The 16,377-nt window shown below is 39.5% G+C and overlaps 1 protein-coding gene across 11 annotated transcripts in view; it reads right to left on the bottom strand.

Annotated features, from left to right (window-relative positions):
• ptprda (protein tyrosine phosphatase receptor type Da) overlaps window positions 1-16,377 on the bottom strand; it is a 622,540-nt gene that overhangs the window by 202,394 nt on the left and 403,769 nt on the right. For all 11 annotated transcript variants that reach the window (XM_078570553.1, XM_078570552.1, XM_078570557.1 and 8 more), the window contains exons 5-8: window positions 14,863-15,048; window positions 11,519-11,629; window positions 8,139-8,408; window positions 6,124-6,705 (exon numbers count right to left, since the gene is read on the bottom strand). In XM_078570553.1, coding sequence (XP_078426679.1) covers window positions 6,124-6,705; window positions 8,139-8,408; window positions 11,519-11,629; window positions 14,863-15,048 — 1,149 coding nt within the window. The remainder of the gene's footprint in view (window positions 1-6,123; window positions 6,706-8,138; window positions 8,409-11,518; window positions 11,630-14,862; window positions 15,049-16,377) is intronic.

Genomic DNA, 16,377 nt, shown 5'->3' with positions numbered 1-16,377 from the left:
CATACACAAATGGCTACAAGAGGATGCCATTATACTCCTCCCTCCTTAATGAAAAAGTTACATAAAGTTCAAACTCCATACAACTTACATACATTTCTTGTTTTTCATTTATTTACAAATCTAACTTAACCAAATTGAACTTAACCACTGGTTTCCTATTCCTAAGAGGATACCAGTTTTCTTGATCTAAACTTCCAGAATTTGGGGAAGAACCTTGACCCATCTGAGCCTGATGGTTTTCGCCAACAAAGACTAATTTTGGCTTTGACCTCCAATTGAATTTCCACTTCATCAGAGATATTTGTCTGACTCTGACTTGGATCTGAACTGGTTTCAGGCACAACTTGTGTTGGAGTTACTAATGATACACTACCCTGTACCCCAACTATCCAATTCATCAGACTCATTTGATTCTTTTCAGCTTCCTTCTTTGTGAGCCTCTGAAGGTAAAATATGGTCTAAATGTACAAACCTAACCTTTCAATTACCAAACATCTTGACCAAATATGTGTATGGACCACATATTTTCATGACTCTTCCTGGAAGCCACTTCAACCACTTATGATGTTGATCTTTCACCTTAACCTACTAGTTCAACTTCAGACTTCTTTCTTTCACTCTACCCCTTTCATGACTCTCTTTCTGCTGGATTGTTTGTCTTCTACTGACTGTGCTAAATGTGGCTTCAGCAATGGAAACCTTGTTCTGGGCTGTCTTCTAAGAAACAATTCAGCCAGTAGTAGTGTACGGTGTGTTACGATAAATAAAAATCACCATTGTGATTCAATGACAACTGACTTTTCTTCTAATTTGTATCTAGCATTTGTTTAACAAGAGCATGCTTAACAATTTGTCCTGTGTGTTCTGCTGCTCCATTTGAAGCAGGATGATTCGGTGGAATTCTACTGTGTTTTATCCCATTCATTCTCATGAAATTTGGAAACTCTTCTGAATAAAACTGAGGTCCACTGTCGGACACAACATCCTCGGGGAACCCATAAGCAGCAAACAGGCTATGTAAAGTATCTAGAATTTTGTTGGTTGTTGTTCGATTCATTGGAAATCTCTCAGCACACTTCGAATGACTATCTATCATAATGAATAGCTGCTGACCTTCAAATTCTGCAAAATCTATGTGCAGCCTCTGCCACACTCTAGCTGGCCATTTCCATGGTTACAAAGAGACTGGTGGCAGCTTCTTTTCTACTGTTTGACATACTCTACACTGTCTCACTATGTCTTCTATGTCCTTATCCTATTATTACCCTGGCAACCAAAGATAGCTTCTCACTGCACTCTTTGTCAGCTCATCCCTAAGTATTGAAGATCACATAGCAACTGCAATCTGCACCTCTCTGGCTCCCCACAAACAACCTTTATCAACGACAACTCATTCTTACATACAAAAAATGGTCCGATTTCCAAATCCAGTTTCTGGCCACTCATTGCAATATACACCTCGTACACCTTGTCAATACAGGGTCCCTATGAGTAGTTCGACCAATGTCATCTGCTGAGAGTGGCAACTCATCTATATGTGAAAAGAAAAATACATCTTCCCTGTTGGGCTCTACCTCGGATGGGGATGGTAATCTAGATATCGCATTGGCGTTACAATGATCTTCCGATCGTCTGTACTTAATGTCGCACTGATAAGCAGACAAAATTAAAGTCCATATCTGCATTCACGCTGGAGATTTTGGATTCTGAATAACTGTCAGTAGCAGGTGATCAATTTCGATCGTGAAACTGCGACTATGCAAGTGGTTATGAAATCTTCTTACTGCAAAAATCAACCACAATGTTTCACGTTCTATCTGAGCATTATTTCACTCTGGCACTGAGGGTGTGTGAAGAAAATGCAATTGGTCGTTCCTCACCATTATCCAACACATGGGAGATCACAGCAACTATTCCATATGGGGGAGGTAGTGGTCTAGTGGTGTTGTCACTGGACTAGTAGTCTAGAGGCCCAGGGTAATGCTCTGGGGACCTGGGTTCAAATCCCACAGCAGATGGTGAAATTTAGATTCAGAAGTCTGAAATTAAAAGTCTGATGATGACCCTGAAACCATTGCTGATTGTCAGAAAAACCTATCTGGTTCACTGATGCCCTTTAGGGAAGGAAATCTGCCAACCTTACCTGGTCTGGCCTACATGTGACTCCAGACCCACAGCAATGTGGTTGACTCTGAACAAGGGCAGTTAGGGATGGGTAATAAATGCTGGCCTAGTCAGCGGCACCCACATGCCTTGAACGAATATTTTTTAAAATATTTTTGGATACATCGTAATATACAAGAATCGTACCATCTACAAATTTACTTTTACACAAAACTGGAATGCCTTGTCACACTCCTTTGTCCAATTTCACAGAACACCCTTCCTTAAGAGTTCATTTAATGGATGCACTAGGGTTGCCAAGCTTGGTATGAATTTAAATAGTAATTCATTAAACCTAAAAAAGATCTGAGCTCAGAGATATTCTGAGGGCGTAGTGAATTTCTTGTTGCTTGAACCTTACTCTTGGTACGAGAAAATCCATCTTTGCCTACACTGTGACCCAAATACACTAGCATTTTGAAACATTTTACATTTGTATGCCTTCGTCTGAACTCCATGCCCTTTCCAAACGTTATTCAGCCTGTCATCATGGGTCTGCCTGCTCGGAGCTGAAATCAGTTTTTCACTCAAATCGCACACTACTCCCCAAATGCCTTGCAAAATTTGGCTCATTACACCTTGAAAAATTCCGGGGGCTGAAGAAACACCAAATGGCAGCGGATGAAACTGAAATAGACCCATGTGTGCATTAATAATCAAATCTGACTTAGACTCATCATCTAACAACACTAGTTACAGATCGGCATTTTGTCAGAAAAAATCTGGCCTACTGACAACATTGTGAACAGATCCTCCACAACGGACAAAGTATCAGGTTTAGTTACCTTATAATCCCCACATTTTCTTAGACTACCATCTGACTTTGGTACTACTACTATGGGATTAGTCCAATTACTCTGTTCACAATGTTTTCAGACTCAAGTCATTTCTGTTCTTGCTCTACTTGCTCTTTTTGAGCATGTAGTACTGGGGGAGCCTGCAATTAACTGGTCTTGCATTCCTCTGGGCCCACAGGTTGGCCTAATATCCTCGAATTGGTTTGTTGGTTTCATTAAACATATGAGAGTACTTGGCGATCACGTTGTCCTGCGTTGTGAAGTTTGTTTCTACACAAAAAATCTTGTTCCAGTTTAATTTAAGTGCTGCTAACCAGTTGCTTCCTTGCAAGACTGGTTTTTCACCCTTCGGTACAATAATGAGCAATTTTGCACATTACTACTTGAAGATGACTGGAACCGACACACTTCCCATTATGGGAATTTTCTCTCCTCTACAACTTCGAAATTCTACGCATGATTTCTCCAGCTGATCCTGACTCAACTTTTCACAGTAGAGTGATTCAGGAATCACGCTAACAGATGTCTTCGTGTCGAACTCCATATTTCCCAGAGCTCCATCCAATGCTACTTGGACTACAATGCCCTTCGAAATGTCTACCAGACATCCTTGTGCTTTGGCTATTATTGGTCTCACCAGACCGCTCATCCATCTGGTGTTGTTTGACAACCGAATGCAGTGACTGCCATTTCCTCTAGCCAGCATTTTCTCCGTTTAGATTCTTTTGGCAAGGTGACCCTTCTTCTTGTAGTTATAGCACTCTGTCTTCAAAAAAGGACAATTCTGTGCCCAATGTTAGCTTAATCTATTTACTTCAGCAGACGACTGACAATTGTTAACACGGGCTTCTCTTGAGTCACGTTCTGGAATGCATTCACTTTTTAAACCGCACACAAATCAGCCCCCAAAGCTCTCTCTTGAAATTCTCCAATGTTACAATGAATGGACAGCTTTTCCAAAGTCACGACAAAGTCTCCAATGTCCCCACTGGGCAACTGATTCCTGGTTCCAAACCCATAGCTTTCTGCAATTGCCAATGGATTGGACTGTAGGGCTGCTCAAGCTTATACAAAATGTCTGATGGTAGCATGCCTTTTGGATTTAATGGGGCGATCAGATTCTTGAGTGTCTCATACAATTCTGCGTCTGCTTCAGTCAGAAATATTGCCCTTTTCCCTTCCCCCACTGCCTGATTAACAGCCAGATTATCATGAACATTGAGGATATTATTAGTAGTGAAAAACATCTCTAACCACTCCACATATGCACCAAAAGACTCTTCGTCATGGCTATACTCTCCCAGTTTCTCAATAATATCTGTTGATACAGTCATCTTCAAAGGTCAGTCCACCCATGTGTACAAACAGCCTTTTCACAAAGGCTAGATTTTTAAAACAATTTCTCAGCAAATAAAACACCTCACAATTCCTCTACTGGATTGCTGGAAGCTTCTCCAATAAAATTTGCTTGACTAAGGACATCTGCAGTCCCACTTTGTTGCCAAAGTGTGGGATCATTGCAGGACAGAAAAGGGACTGTGTGCAGCACATGGAGTTCAAAAGTACCCAACTGAAAAAAAACTAGTATATTCTGGTTTGATTATCTATACATACATACGCAAATGGCCACAAGAGGGTGTTTGCCTCAGATTATGAGAATCATTCAAAATGCATCAGTAAAACTGACCAAGTGTAAACTCAGCAAAATACATTGACAAACTCTCAACGTCCAGCAACAAGCATACTTGTCGTATACTAGGAGATTGTAACCTCACCAAGTATCACAGCAACTTCACCAAATTATAGCAGTGAACTGTGGAATACTGTCCAAAATATGCCATTAATTTGCAAACCCAGCAAAATATGCCAGTGCTCTCACCAAAGTAATGAAATGTTTACATTTTATTCATTTTAAACCATGTCCTACTAACAGTTATACTTTTATAAATAAAATCTAACCACAATGACATCAACAAAACTTCAAATTTTCCAATGCTGAAATAACAGCACAGAAGAAGATTGCTGAGGTCATCACACCAGTGTTGGTCCTGGTTCAATAACTGGAACTATTAACTCTTATTTCAGTTCTCTGCCTTTCTCTCATTTATAATTACTTATCCAATTCCCTTATAAATGATATTACAGCCTCTGCCTCAGTAGCCACATATAATAAAGCATTATATAAATTGCATCTGCCACTTATATGCCCACCTCACAATTTACAGCCTGCTGCACTCTCTTGCATTCATCCTCTAAGTGAGTCTTGCCCCATTATGTGGTTGTGTTTTAGTCAAAATCACTTACATAAACAAAATTTGAAAAACACCCAGCACAAATCCCCAGCGCACAGTCTGCCAGTCATCAACCTATTTGCCACCACCCTTATCTTTCTGTCAACTGGACATCTCTCAACCCATGTAGCTGCAATGCCTTCAATTAACAGATGTATTAATAGTTAAAATATGTCTCTTTATTTACATCTCACTTAAAATTTCACTTTATCTTCCATAGAAATGTTTTCTTGCCCATGAAATTTTGATTCATGATGGTAATAATCACAGCCACGGAGCTGAAATTGTGTTGATTAGTATTTCCACTCTGTCACTTTTGCTTTCTGGCTCACTGTGCTGATAAAATGATTGTGCACTTTTATTTTTCTGTGTGGTAATATATCACTTTATTCATTCACAACAAAGGTTTGGATGCTTCTAGTGTTTTAAACCATTCAATTTTACCTAGATTCTCAGTTTGGCTGTTTATGTTGTACATTTCAGTTTAGACGGCCGTAGAATTTCTGCTTTGGAGGAGTGAGAGATTGGGGGAAAAAAATCATTTTTAAGCTTTACTCTTGCTAAGTCCAGCCATAATCCTTCATTCCTTTATCAACAAAATACTGAGAAGAATGAGCATCTTTCCAACACTGCTGCTGCTGTCCAGCATCATCCATAAACCAAGCCAGGTGCCACTGCAAGGCTCTAATGCTTGCTGTAACAGAGTAGCATGCAAACTCCATACCATGAATATAACTTTTGGCAAGATACTGTCAATAAAGAAAGCTTGCAATAGATAGAAAATAATTATCTGACAGTTAACAGCAGGAAATCCTGAAGTCTGGAATTAGAGTACAGATGCTTCCAAGTCAGCACAAGCACAGACAACTCACCTCCTTGTTGGGTTTTAACCTGTATTTCAGGTGAATGTGGTCCATCCCCAACAGAAGTGAAAGCCAGCACACGGACGGTGTAAGTTGTCTCTGGGGTCAAGTTTGCAATTGTTGTCAGCATACTGTCATCCACATTATGCTTCTGCCAGTTGTTAATGTGCTGTTGGGGATCCATAGTGTAATAAACTCTGTATCCACGGATCTGACCATTTGCCTCCTCTGGCTCCTCCCACTGAATTAGCATGGTGGTGGTGCTTAGCATGCGTGCTTGTACAGAACGAGGTGGGCTGGAAGGGGCCTGCTCACCTGTTCGTGTTTCTACCGGTTCGCTTGGCGGCCCTTGCCCAATATTGTTCACTGCAATGACTCTGAATTCATAATCTGAATAAGGGCTTAGTCCTCCAACACTGTATCGTGTTGTAGCGACCCCATCAATCTCTTGAAAAGGTCCATCTGAATACTTGGGCTTGTGTTGTACAATATAGTGAGCCACGGGCTCCGGGTTTCCCGAGTCCCAAGTCAACGTGACACTTGTTGCTGTAGTTTCAGTTACGACAGGAGTGCCTGGGGGCTTTGGCAAAGCTGTAGATAAAAGCATGGTACAAGAGCAGCTTTAGGTAGATCTGTAGATATGTTAACATTTTTATTCATACAGTTAAATACCCTACAACACAAAATGGATTCTCTGACATTAGAGGTTTAATGCTGTAATTAAACTTCCAAATATTATGTGCTTACATTATTAAAAGATTTAGCAACATTTGATTGGAATGTATTGGAAAGTGTAAAGTACTATTTTGATGATAGTTTGAATTAGCGATGACCATTGATTACGCCCAAAGACACTAAGATTCTGCCTATGCAATTTATCTCATTTTATGACTTTTGCTCCAGTTTCACAAGAACAAACATATACTGCAGTACAACAGCTAAGACGGGTTTTACATTAAAAACACAGCACAGGCCCATAACTTCCATCCCCTGGGGTGTCATATCCGGGGGTTGCTCCAAAGGTGCGCTGGGGAACCCACCCAGAGATCCCTACATAAGGATTGCACAGCAATTGCTCAGCAAGTTCAAGCTGCTGATGGGCAGTCAACTTGCATTGGCACCATCCGATGCTGCAATTTAAATTGCAAACTTTGGATGGTTCCGGCTGTCTTACAGTAGTAGTTACCTAGAAAAAAACCAGAAGAACTAAAACCACTTGAAACTTCTTGGTAACAATAGTACTGATCCTTCCCCCACTATGGGGCTACTCCCAAACCCCCCAATCCCCCTCAGGACCTCCCGCTTACTCCCCAAACTATCCCTCCACCTCCCCCCCGCCACCCCACCCACACCCGACTACACCCCACAACTACCTCCCGAATTTTACGCCAGTGGGATTTTATGGTCCTGCTGAAGTCAATGGAGTTTAGAATGGCTCGCCGCATTTTACAGCCCCATCCCTGCTGCGATGGGGCCATAAAATTCTGGCCCCTGACTGCCCTCCCCACCTAACTGCACCCCGACCACACCTCCAACCCCCGACACCCCTCACTCTGACTAACCTCGACCACCCCACCCCCCACACCCCACACCAAACTGACAACCCCCCACCCACTAACCATCTGGGTCCCTTCCCCACTCACCACAATCCCATTGACCCGGATCCCCCCTCCCCCTACCATCCTATGCATTTACCTTACAAACTTAGCTTCTCCCTGGCTTCTCAAAGTGACTGGACCTTTAAACCTACCTGCTTTAAGGCAGCTAGTGCTGTAAAAAAAGTGGGGGGCATGGCTTCCTTACTTCCGACTTAGCTGCCCTCGACACAAGGCCGTGGGAACCCGCTGCATTGCATCTTTCTCACCCGGCCCGTGTTGGAAGGTCAAGTGAGAAAGGAGCAGCTTCATTTTAAGATAAGTAACTAGGAGCGGAGTGGCAATCTGACTCTGATTGCCACTCCAAGGAAGTTACGGCCGTATGAAGTTTATTTCAGGTCAATGGTTATAAAAGTAATTATTATTCACCTTTAACAGTGACCTCAGAAAATGCTTCAATGACTCCAAGTGTCGACATGGCAACACATGTATAATTTGCAGACTCTCTGACATTGTTCAGCTCCAGAACATTTCGTCCAATTGGCATGTCATCTTCAGGAGTCAAGTCCTCTGCTCCAAGCATCCATTTCACATAAGGCATTGGGGAACCCACAGCGACACAGGTAATATTGACACTTCCACCAGGCATGATCTCATGGCTTGTCGGAGGGATAGAAAATCTCGGTGGGACACGCCGAACTGTAACAAAACACAAAAAGGTAATAACATGTACAAAAAGAGGTCTTTGTCCACATACTTTATGCACTACATGCATTCTGCAGATATTTGTTTCAACATAGATCTACATTACACGGTTGACGTCAAACACAAGCCAGTAGTATGTAAAAAAAATAACTAATTTTTATAGAATGTTTCAATTATGTTTGCATCAATTCTAATCTTACATTAGTTTAGATCAAACCTATCAGGTTCCCACATTGGACTAAACTACAGACTAACAATACACAAACACCATGCAGAAGATATATTAATAAATATGCACAGAAGGAAGAACTGGAGGATCGACAGCATGCTTGAGTTGAGTACAAAACCAACTTCAATGCTGCGTACTTCCAGTTGATGTGAGTAAATGTGCTTGACCACATTGTCACATCAGAGCCCTGGTACACGTCATCTACAGTACATTGAAAGTGCAACTCGTTTGCTTTCAGACTCAGTCAAAGTGGATGCAGCTTCAATACCTCACACTAACATGTAAACATATGTGCACATTAGAAAACAAGGCAAAGCCTGGTACTTTAACTGGGTCTGGTCATGCAAGCAAGCATACGGCTGACTGTAATATACCACCATGCTGAAGACAGTTAGGAAGGGGGCAGGGAAAACATTAAAGAAATAAAACAGAACTGAAAAGAAAAACAAAATCAAAGTTGAAAATATATTTCAAGGTTTAAGGGAGAGGGGTGGGGGGGGGGAGGGGCGGGGAGAGAGAAACAGGAAGGAACTTAGCAGGAGCATATTAGAATATGCTAGTACTGTAGTATTACACTTTAAATCTAAAGTAGGAAAAGCCAGGACAAGAAGCAAGGTTTCGCTAACAGCATTCATATGGACTATGCATTCACATTAAGCAGAAGCTAGTGTAAGCCACATGAACAAGCTAGTGTTATTTGCACTCGGCATTACTGCAAATAAGCCATGTAATCAATCAAAACATAGAGCACGTAAGCACATTGACAAGACTGAACCACATACAGGGAACACCAAGATCAAAAGTTTAAGAAAGCATTATAATCAGTGTTCCTGCTTAGTAAATACAATAAGCTTTGCTCAAATGCCTGTATCATTACTTTTAACTTGGTTACATAGACAACATTGTAGATTGAGCCTGCTTTGTAATTCACTAGCATTGGCCAAGGAGTGAGTTCAAACCGGGCAAAATATTTGCAAAGAAACATTTGCACATAAATGTGCTACTAAATATCTACTGCAGTCCTTTCCCCAGATTGATTATTTTAGCAATATACAAGAGCTGTTTCGAAAAATAGTGCTGCAAAGGTTTTTTTTTTGCAGTGACCCATTATGACCTTGTGAGCAATGATGGTTGGCAACATGGGTAACGGAGCAAGCAATTTCTAGACAATGAGCAGACGGTACAAAAAAAAGCAATAAGCAGCCAATATTAATATAGAATTTGCAGGGCAAGATGATGTAATCTTTTTCTATAGAAAACAGAAACTGAACAATAAGTCTATTTATTCATGCTTTTGAAAGCTTTGTACCAAATAGCACAGCTCTCCGAATTTAGTAGGTTTCTTTGAGCAACAGGCATTGGTGAGAATAACAGAGCAGGAACACTGACCAGTTTAGCAGACCACAGCTTGCCATGCGTCCCAATGCACATTCACTTCCAACATGCACCACTGTCTGATCCCATAAGCTCATAAGCACCAGCAGCCATGACTAGAGCATTATATAAGACATAACATTAATCAAAGGCCACAATGCAGCTACATTCATTTCAGATTTTTTTCTGGTTATTTCAATCAATATTTCTTAAGGTGGGTAAAAAGTAAAAAACACACCAACCTTCTCGCAGCTCTGAGGGATGTAGGGGGTTTGATGCAGAACACAATGAAATGAGGAAAGGAGAAAAACAAGGGAAACACAGAGAGAGTAAAAAGGCCGTATCAAGGCTTTCAACTGCTACTAGTACATTTTATCTAGCTCTGATTAAGCCTTCCTACCTCAACTTCCAAAATCACCATTTGTTTGACGTTAAGATGGTGTCAAGAGCTACAACTAGCATCATTTTGAAATTTTCAATCCATTTGATGAAACAAATAGGTCATCCTCCCTAATGCTATAGAGAGTTTATGCCATTACCTAGAAGTCAAGATCACTTGACTTTCTGGATAGTTTGCAATCATCAAGCCCTCCGCTGTTAAAGACAGAACAGGAAATAAAGGCAGGGGGAAAAGATTCCAAGAAGAAGCTAGTTTTAGCCTAGGAGCACCTACACTGCAGTAATGAGCTCAAAGCTGTTAAATTCACTCATTTATTTTGCTTTGTAATTTAAATAAGTATTAAAATCATATTTTTGCATCATCTCCTAAACAATCCTCAATTACACTTCATATATGGAAAAAAACATATTGAAAAAATTAATTGTGGATTTGATAAATGTTGCAAGTGGAGAGACACTCAGGTTGACGTGGTCAAAAGAGTCAGCAGTTTTGAAAGCCACATTCTGAATTTATGTTCTAATTTCAGTGTATTGAAACAATTCAGGCTGAAAACAAGACAGCTTTCAAACCCAGTTCATTACTGGAGTGGCAGGGATTTGCAGGTTTCTCTATAATATATAAAGAAGGAAAAGAAAAAAGAATCGATTGTGCTCTGCTGGTTTTTATTTGTGAGGGCAGTGTTTACACACTTATTATCTCCACCCCTTGCATCTCAGGATTTAAGTGCATACATACACATACCCCAGTGCTTGGAGTTACTTGTTGCTGATTAGTAGCACACCAAGCAATCAAGTCATGACAAAGTTAAATGAAACAAAAATAATTAAAAGAAAATGTAAAGCACAAATTTAAATTAATGCAAAAAAAAAGTTAAAATGTAAAAAAATATATACTTACAAACCCATCACACAGGATAGATTGGGCTCAAGCGTGCTGTTTTTTTAATCACTGTACCTTTAATTGTATTAGTTTTTTTTTGCACTAATAAGCCAGCTAGAGTAGATCCTTCTGTTCCCTAGTGCAGTAACTTTTACATTTAGATATGTTCCCAATGCCCTGAGTCTTTCTGAATAGTGGATGCCACGGTTTGGTTTTTCCTACCTCTCACATATAGATTGGCAGGAGCAGAATAACGTGTACCAGCACTGTTGGTTGCCACACACTCATATTTCCCTTGGTCTGATTCTTCACTGTTATCTATTTGGAGGGCACCTGCATGGGAGAGAGAAAAAAAAATGTGCGCAGAAAACAGTTAGAGAATGCCTTATCATTTTAGTTCTTTTATTCATTTTTTTTTTCCAAACCCTTTCAACATCATGAAAGGACTTGTCTGCGAAGCTCCATTCAGCGTCGAGTCATTGCTTTGCTAGGGTGAACAGACAGAGTGGATGTGATGGGTAAGTTAGTGAAAGACGGATTTCACACCATCAAAACCAGCAGGAATTTTTTTTTTCACAACGAAATCCTGCTCTGGGCAATTCACTGGTCAATGGATGGGTGAGGTTGCTTCAAAGGAGCAAGGCTTTTGGGTAAAATAAAAGAGTTAACATTAAAAAAGTCATCACAAAGATTCGGAAATGTCGAAAAAGGCAGACACGTTCTCAAGAAACATTCTCTTCAGAGTTCAGTCAAAAATGTGCAGCAAAAACACAAAAAGCTGCTCAAAGTAAAAAAAAAGAATTTTGGTTAGTTAGGCATAATCTCTCAAAATACTGTTTCAAAAGACCTTTTAAAAAGTAACTCTTGCTACACATGCAACCTTGTAGGACATAAACGTAATTATTGTGCAACTTACAATCTTTCAGACCCTTTTGCTGAAAAATAAAAATACATAAGAGTAAATTGGATCAGTAAAGAAAAATTCACACTTCGTCTTATTGAAAATGGTGGCCCAAGCCAATTGGAAAGAACAACCAACCTCTGCCGCAGGACCCTCTAAGGCCCAAAGACACGAAAAAATCCACAAGTGGGATTAGTAGTTTGGTGTCTGCCCACAAAATGCAAGAAAAAAAATTCCAAAATTATTGTCTTTGTTTTGCACGATGTGTTAAAAAGGAAAAAAAATGTAGCGGTACCATCTTCACCACGCCTCAAAACGTTCACTGGGAGCTCCCGGCTTGCAAGTCTTGAAGAAGGAGGTCGCTTGAAAAACTCGAAACGCGCAAATCCGTGAAAAAGTTTTTAAAAGAAAAAAAAGTGTAACTGGATAAGGAAAGTTTGAAAAGTGCTAGTTTGAAGAAGGGAAAAAGAAAAAGTGAAGAAAAATGACAAAACTCGTTTCCTTGAGGGGAGGGTAAAAAGCTGACAAAAAAAAAATAATTATTCAAGTCTTTTGCAGGTGCTCCACAGGCCTTATGATCTTATGGCCAAGATCAAGAACAGCTACGCAGGTCATGTTTGAGAAAGGGAAGGGGGTAAGTTTATCCTGAGTTTCTAATAATATAAAAAAGAGGGAAAAATGATACGCTGTGACTGGATATGGACAAAGGACAATGATATGCGGTCTCTAAGCATATCAGAAACAAAATCCTTTACATCCAAAACAAAAAAAAAAAGCAGACACAACAGGAACATCATTGAACTGAAAACAAACTGGACAAAGCAAAACAGGAAAGAATGGACATCTTTACATGACAAACATGAGAGATATGAAAGGACAGAAGAAATGAGGAGGATCAATTCTGTGAACGTTAGTTCAGCATTCTTACCTCGTATTGGTGTACCACCTGGGTGGATAATATGAATGCAAATAAGATTAGAAAGAAGAAGCATTAGTACGAGAAGAAGGAGGCTAGGGCTTTGGAAGATAAAATCAAATTAGATTTACAGAATAAAGGTCTAGAAAGAAGCTGAATTACTGTATTGGTAAACAGGATTATATTAGATAGTATTAGGTTAGTAAAGCAAGTTGTACCATAAGGACAATGTCCACTGTTGGCAACATTGCCTCTGCCAGAACAGAAATTGACTGTGAAGTCTTAGGAGATCGGTCACAAGGGTTAGATACATAGTGTTTGACAGCCTAGAACCCTTAACATATTTAAAACTGTTTAAGCAAATATCGGAAACACTGTAGGCTTGGTGGATATAACTACTACAGTTTAGGTTGGATTACGGTATCTATTCAACTACATCTAAAGTGAAGTTTGTGTATCAAGTTTTTTAGACAGGTATATCTTACTGCTGATAGCACTTGTTTTTGTGGAAGTGTGTGCCACTACGGAGAGATCCAGTGACTACACTAACTGTTAGTAAAATGCATGCCATGCATTTTAATCTGAATATGGAATTAGTGGGGGTGAAGTGCGCTTCAGAACTAAGCACTTACCAAAGGATTCTGGAGATTTAACACGGAAAGAAGAAAGACAGCATAAAAATATTATTATATTCCTTATAATTTGGCACAAATTTTCAGAATTAAAGCTTTAAAACTATATCATCTACTTGACAGGTGAAAATTAATCTTAATTCACATTAACAGGTTAATTTACACAATTCTGCTGACAACAAGCAAAGAGGCAGTTAACAAGACGACTTAAACATCACAGGACAGGTCAAAGCTGAGAATCCTGGTAACACAGGTGATCAAACATCTCAGTATAGAAATATATAGTTACTATTGTGAATGCAAACAGGTTCTTACAAGACTATCAGTGGGCACTAGCAAATGTTTAGCACGTCACTTAATAAATTTAGGATCAGATAAAGCTCAACTATCAGCTATAGCAAAAGAAGAAACTAGGGGAGGCGGATAAAGAATATTAAAGGTATTTCAAGGGAGGCCATGGTCAAAGATAGCAGAAAAAGCTAGAGTCTACATGAAAAGCAGGCTTCTGTAGATCCTGATATTTAGTCTGGAAGGCTTTAGTGCGTACACACTACTGTGGCTAAATGGAAAAATGCTTCAGGAGCAAAAAAATAAACATCAACTTTAGTCAGTCTCCAAAGATCTCATTGTATACTAAGGTGTGGAAAAAAAGTACAGTACACTTTGTCAATGAGAGGGAACAAAACAGCTGTCTATTCTTTGTTAGGTTAAAAAATGTAGAGAAGACAGAACAAAATACGGTTTCTTTTCTTGGTTTTAGTTTTTTTTAGTTTGAAGATTGGTTTTAAAAGGTTTAAAACCATTTGGTTCTCCTTGCACTTCTGAATGAAGCCCAATGTTTTGAACTTAATCAGTAAAAAAAAGAAAAAAAGAAACAAAAAGAGGAAATGGATCTGTTAAGTACTGCTAAAAGCAGTTTAAAAAAAATCATCAAAAATACAGTCACAGCAGTGAGTAATATGGAATTAACAGAAGCTGCACACACAGACACTGGAACAGGCTATGACAACATCACAGACATGAACAACACACCAAAGTACACATAAAGAGGATAGGAATAGAAAAAATATTACCTATAAAACAAATCTACCACGTGATAACAGTAACAAGACCCTACCTGACCGTAGCTGTTTGATGCGTCCAGTGCTGCTTGTATCAACAGGTAAGAAGTCTTTAAACCAAGTAATTTCTGGATCTGGGTTACCACTTGCTGCGCACAACATGGTGGCTGTGCGTGTTCGTTCTACCACCTTCAACTGAGGGCCCATGTCTATCGTGGGATAACCCACAGGAAGCTGATCCTCTGAAAGAAAGGACAATAAAAGAAACACACCCATGTGCCAATTAATCATCGGCTTCACAAAAAATTGCCAAAGAGCTCTAGTCAACGTAGGACCACAACTCCATGTTGAATGTCAGTTCAATACTATTTTAATATATTATGTAGAATGTTCAACATATGAACTAAGGCATGACGAGTATAAATATAAACATCAGTCAAATAGGCAAGTCATCTCTAGCTCTGTGTAAGAGTTAGAACCACTGAAATGTCCCATTACCCACTGCATGAATAGAAACCCACGTGGAAACAAAGCTGCCACATGTGCACCTGGACAACTAAATGTTTTCTACATAGGGTTTCAGTATTATACCAAGAAGTTTGGCTGCAATAAAATCATCCAAGTTGATGCTGCACATAAAAAATGTAAACAAGTAGAACATTTCGCATTTCAATACTGCTGAATACATTGTTCAATGTTATAATGAAAGAAAACATTAAACTGCCCAGAATGGTGCAAACTGATGTTTTAGCTCTTAACCAATCTAAGTTGAATGAGTTAAACATGCTGGTGCTTTGCGACATCATCCAAAGACCTAGGGTCATATTTCACATGTAGACTGATGACCTCCACTTACACTCTCTCAATCCCTATACTGTTTTTACCCTACTATGTGCAGTCAGAGTGCTTGTCCATTATCTGGTCTCGGATATGCTGTGATTTTCTCCTGTTAAACCAAAGTCACCGTCTTTGACTCAAGCATCACAAGATCTTAGCATTCCCTGATAACATTTTGAAATCCTAAGAATATCACAAGATTTCAAACAAAAAACAAACAAGAACTCGTTACAGTTAAATTGTGGATTAAATTTAAGAGCTGAACCATTCTAGCCAGTTTAACCCTAAAATTAATTAGCACAAATAAGAACACAAATTGAGGCAAAACAAAATCACTTCACAGCTATAGGTTATATTCAAGAGTGTGATGATATTTTTCTCTCAACCCAAAAGCTTCTCCAATGAATAGTATTTCAAAGTGGGGTATTATGGTCATTGTACCTCAACTTTCAGCAACAAATGCGCCCTTAATAATCACATTTTGAAATTCTGAAGGATTGACCTTGTGAATAACTGACAAGATTTAACTTGTGCTACTTTGGAAAAACGTAAATGCATTCACGTGACTTGTACTTTCCTCCACGAGCGTAGTTTTATGCAATGCTGAAATGCTCAAGAGCCAATTTTCTTTTCCTAAAATATTTGCATATGAATAGAACAATAACACGCGTTGCATGCTAAATGGTTTGAAGGTTTACATGGGCCGTTTTAAAATAAGGATAACTCAATTATAT

The sequence above is a fragment of the Cetorhinus maximus genome, chromosome 2 (genome assembly GCF_964194155.1).
Source record: "Cetorhinus maximus chromosome 2, sCetMax3.hap1.1, whole genome shotgun sequence".
NCBI classification, from domain to species: Eukaryota; Metazoa; Chordata; class Chondrichthyes; order Lamniformes; family Cetorhinidae; genus Cetorhinus; species Cetorhinus maximus.
The sequence above is the reverse complement of the archived record's forward strand: the minus strand, read 5'-3'. Positions and strand labels throughout refer to the sequence as shown.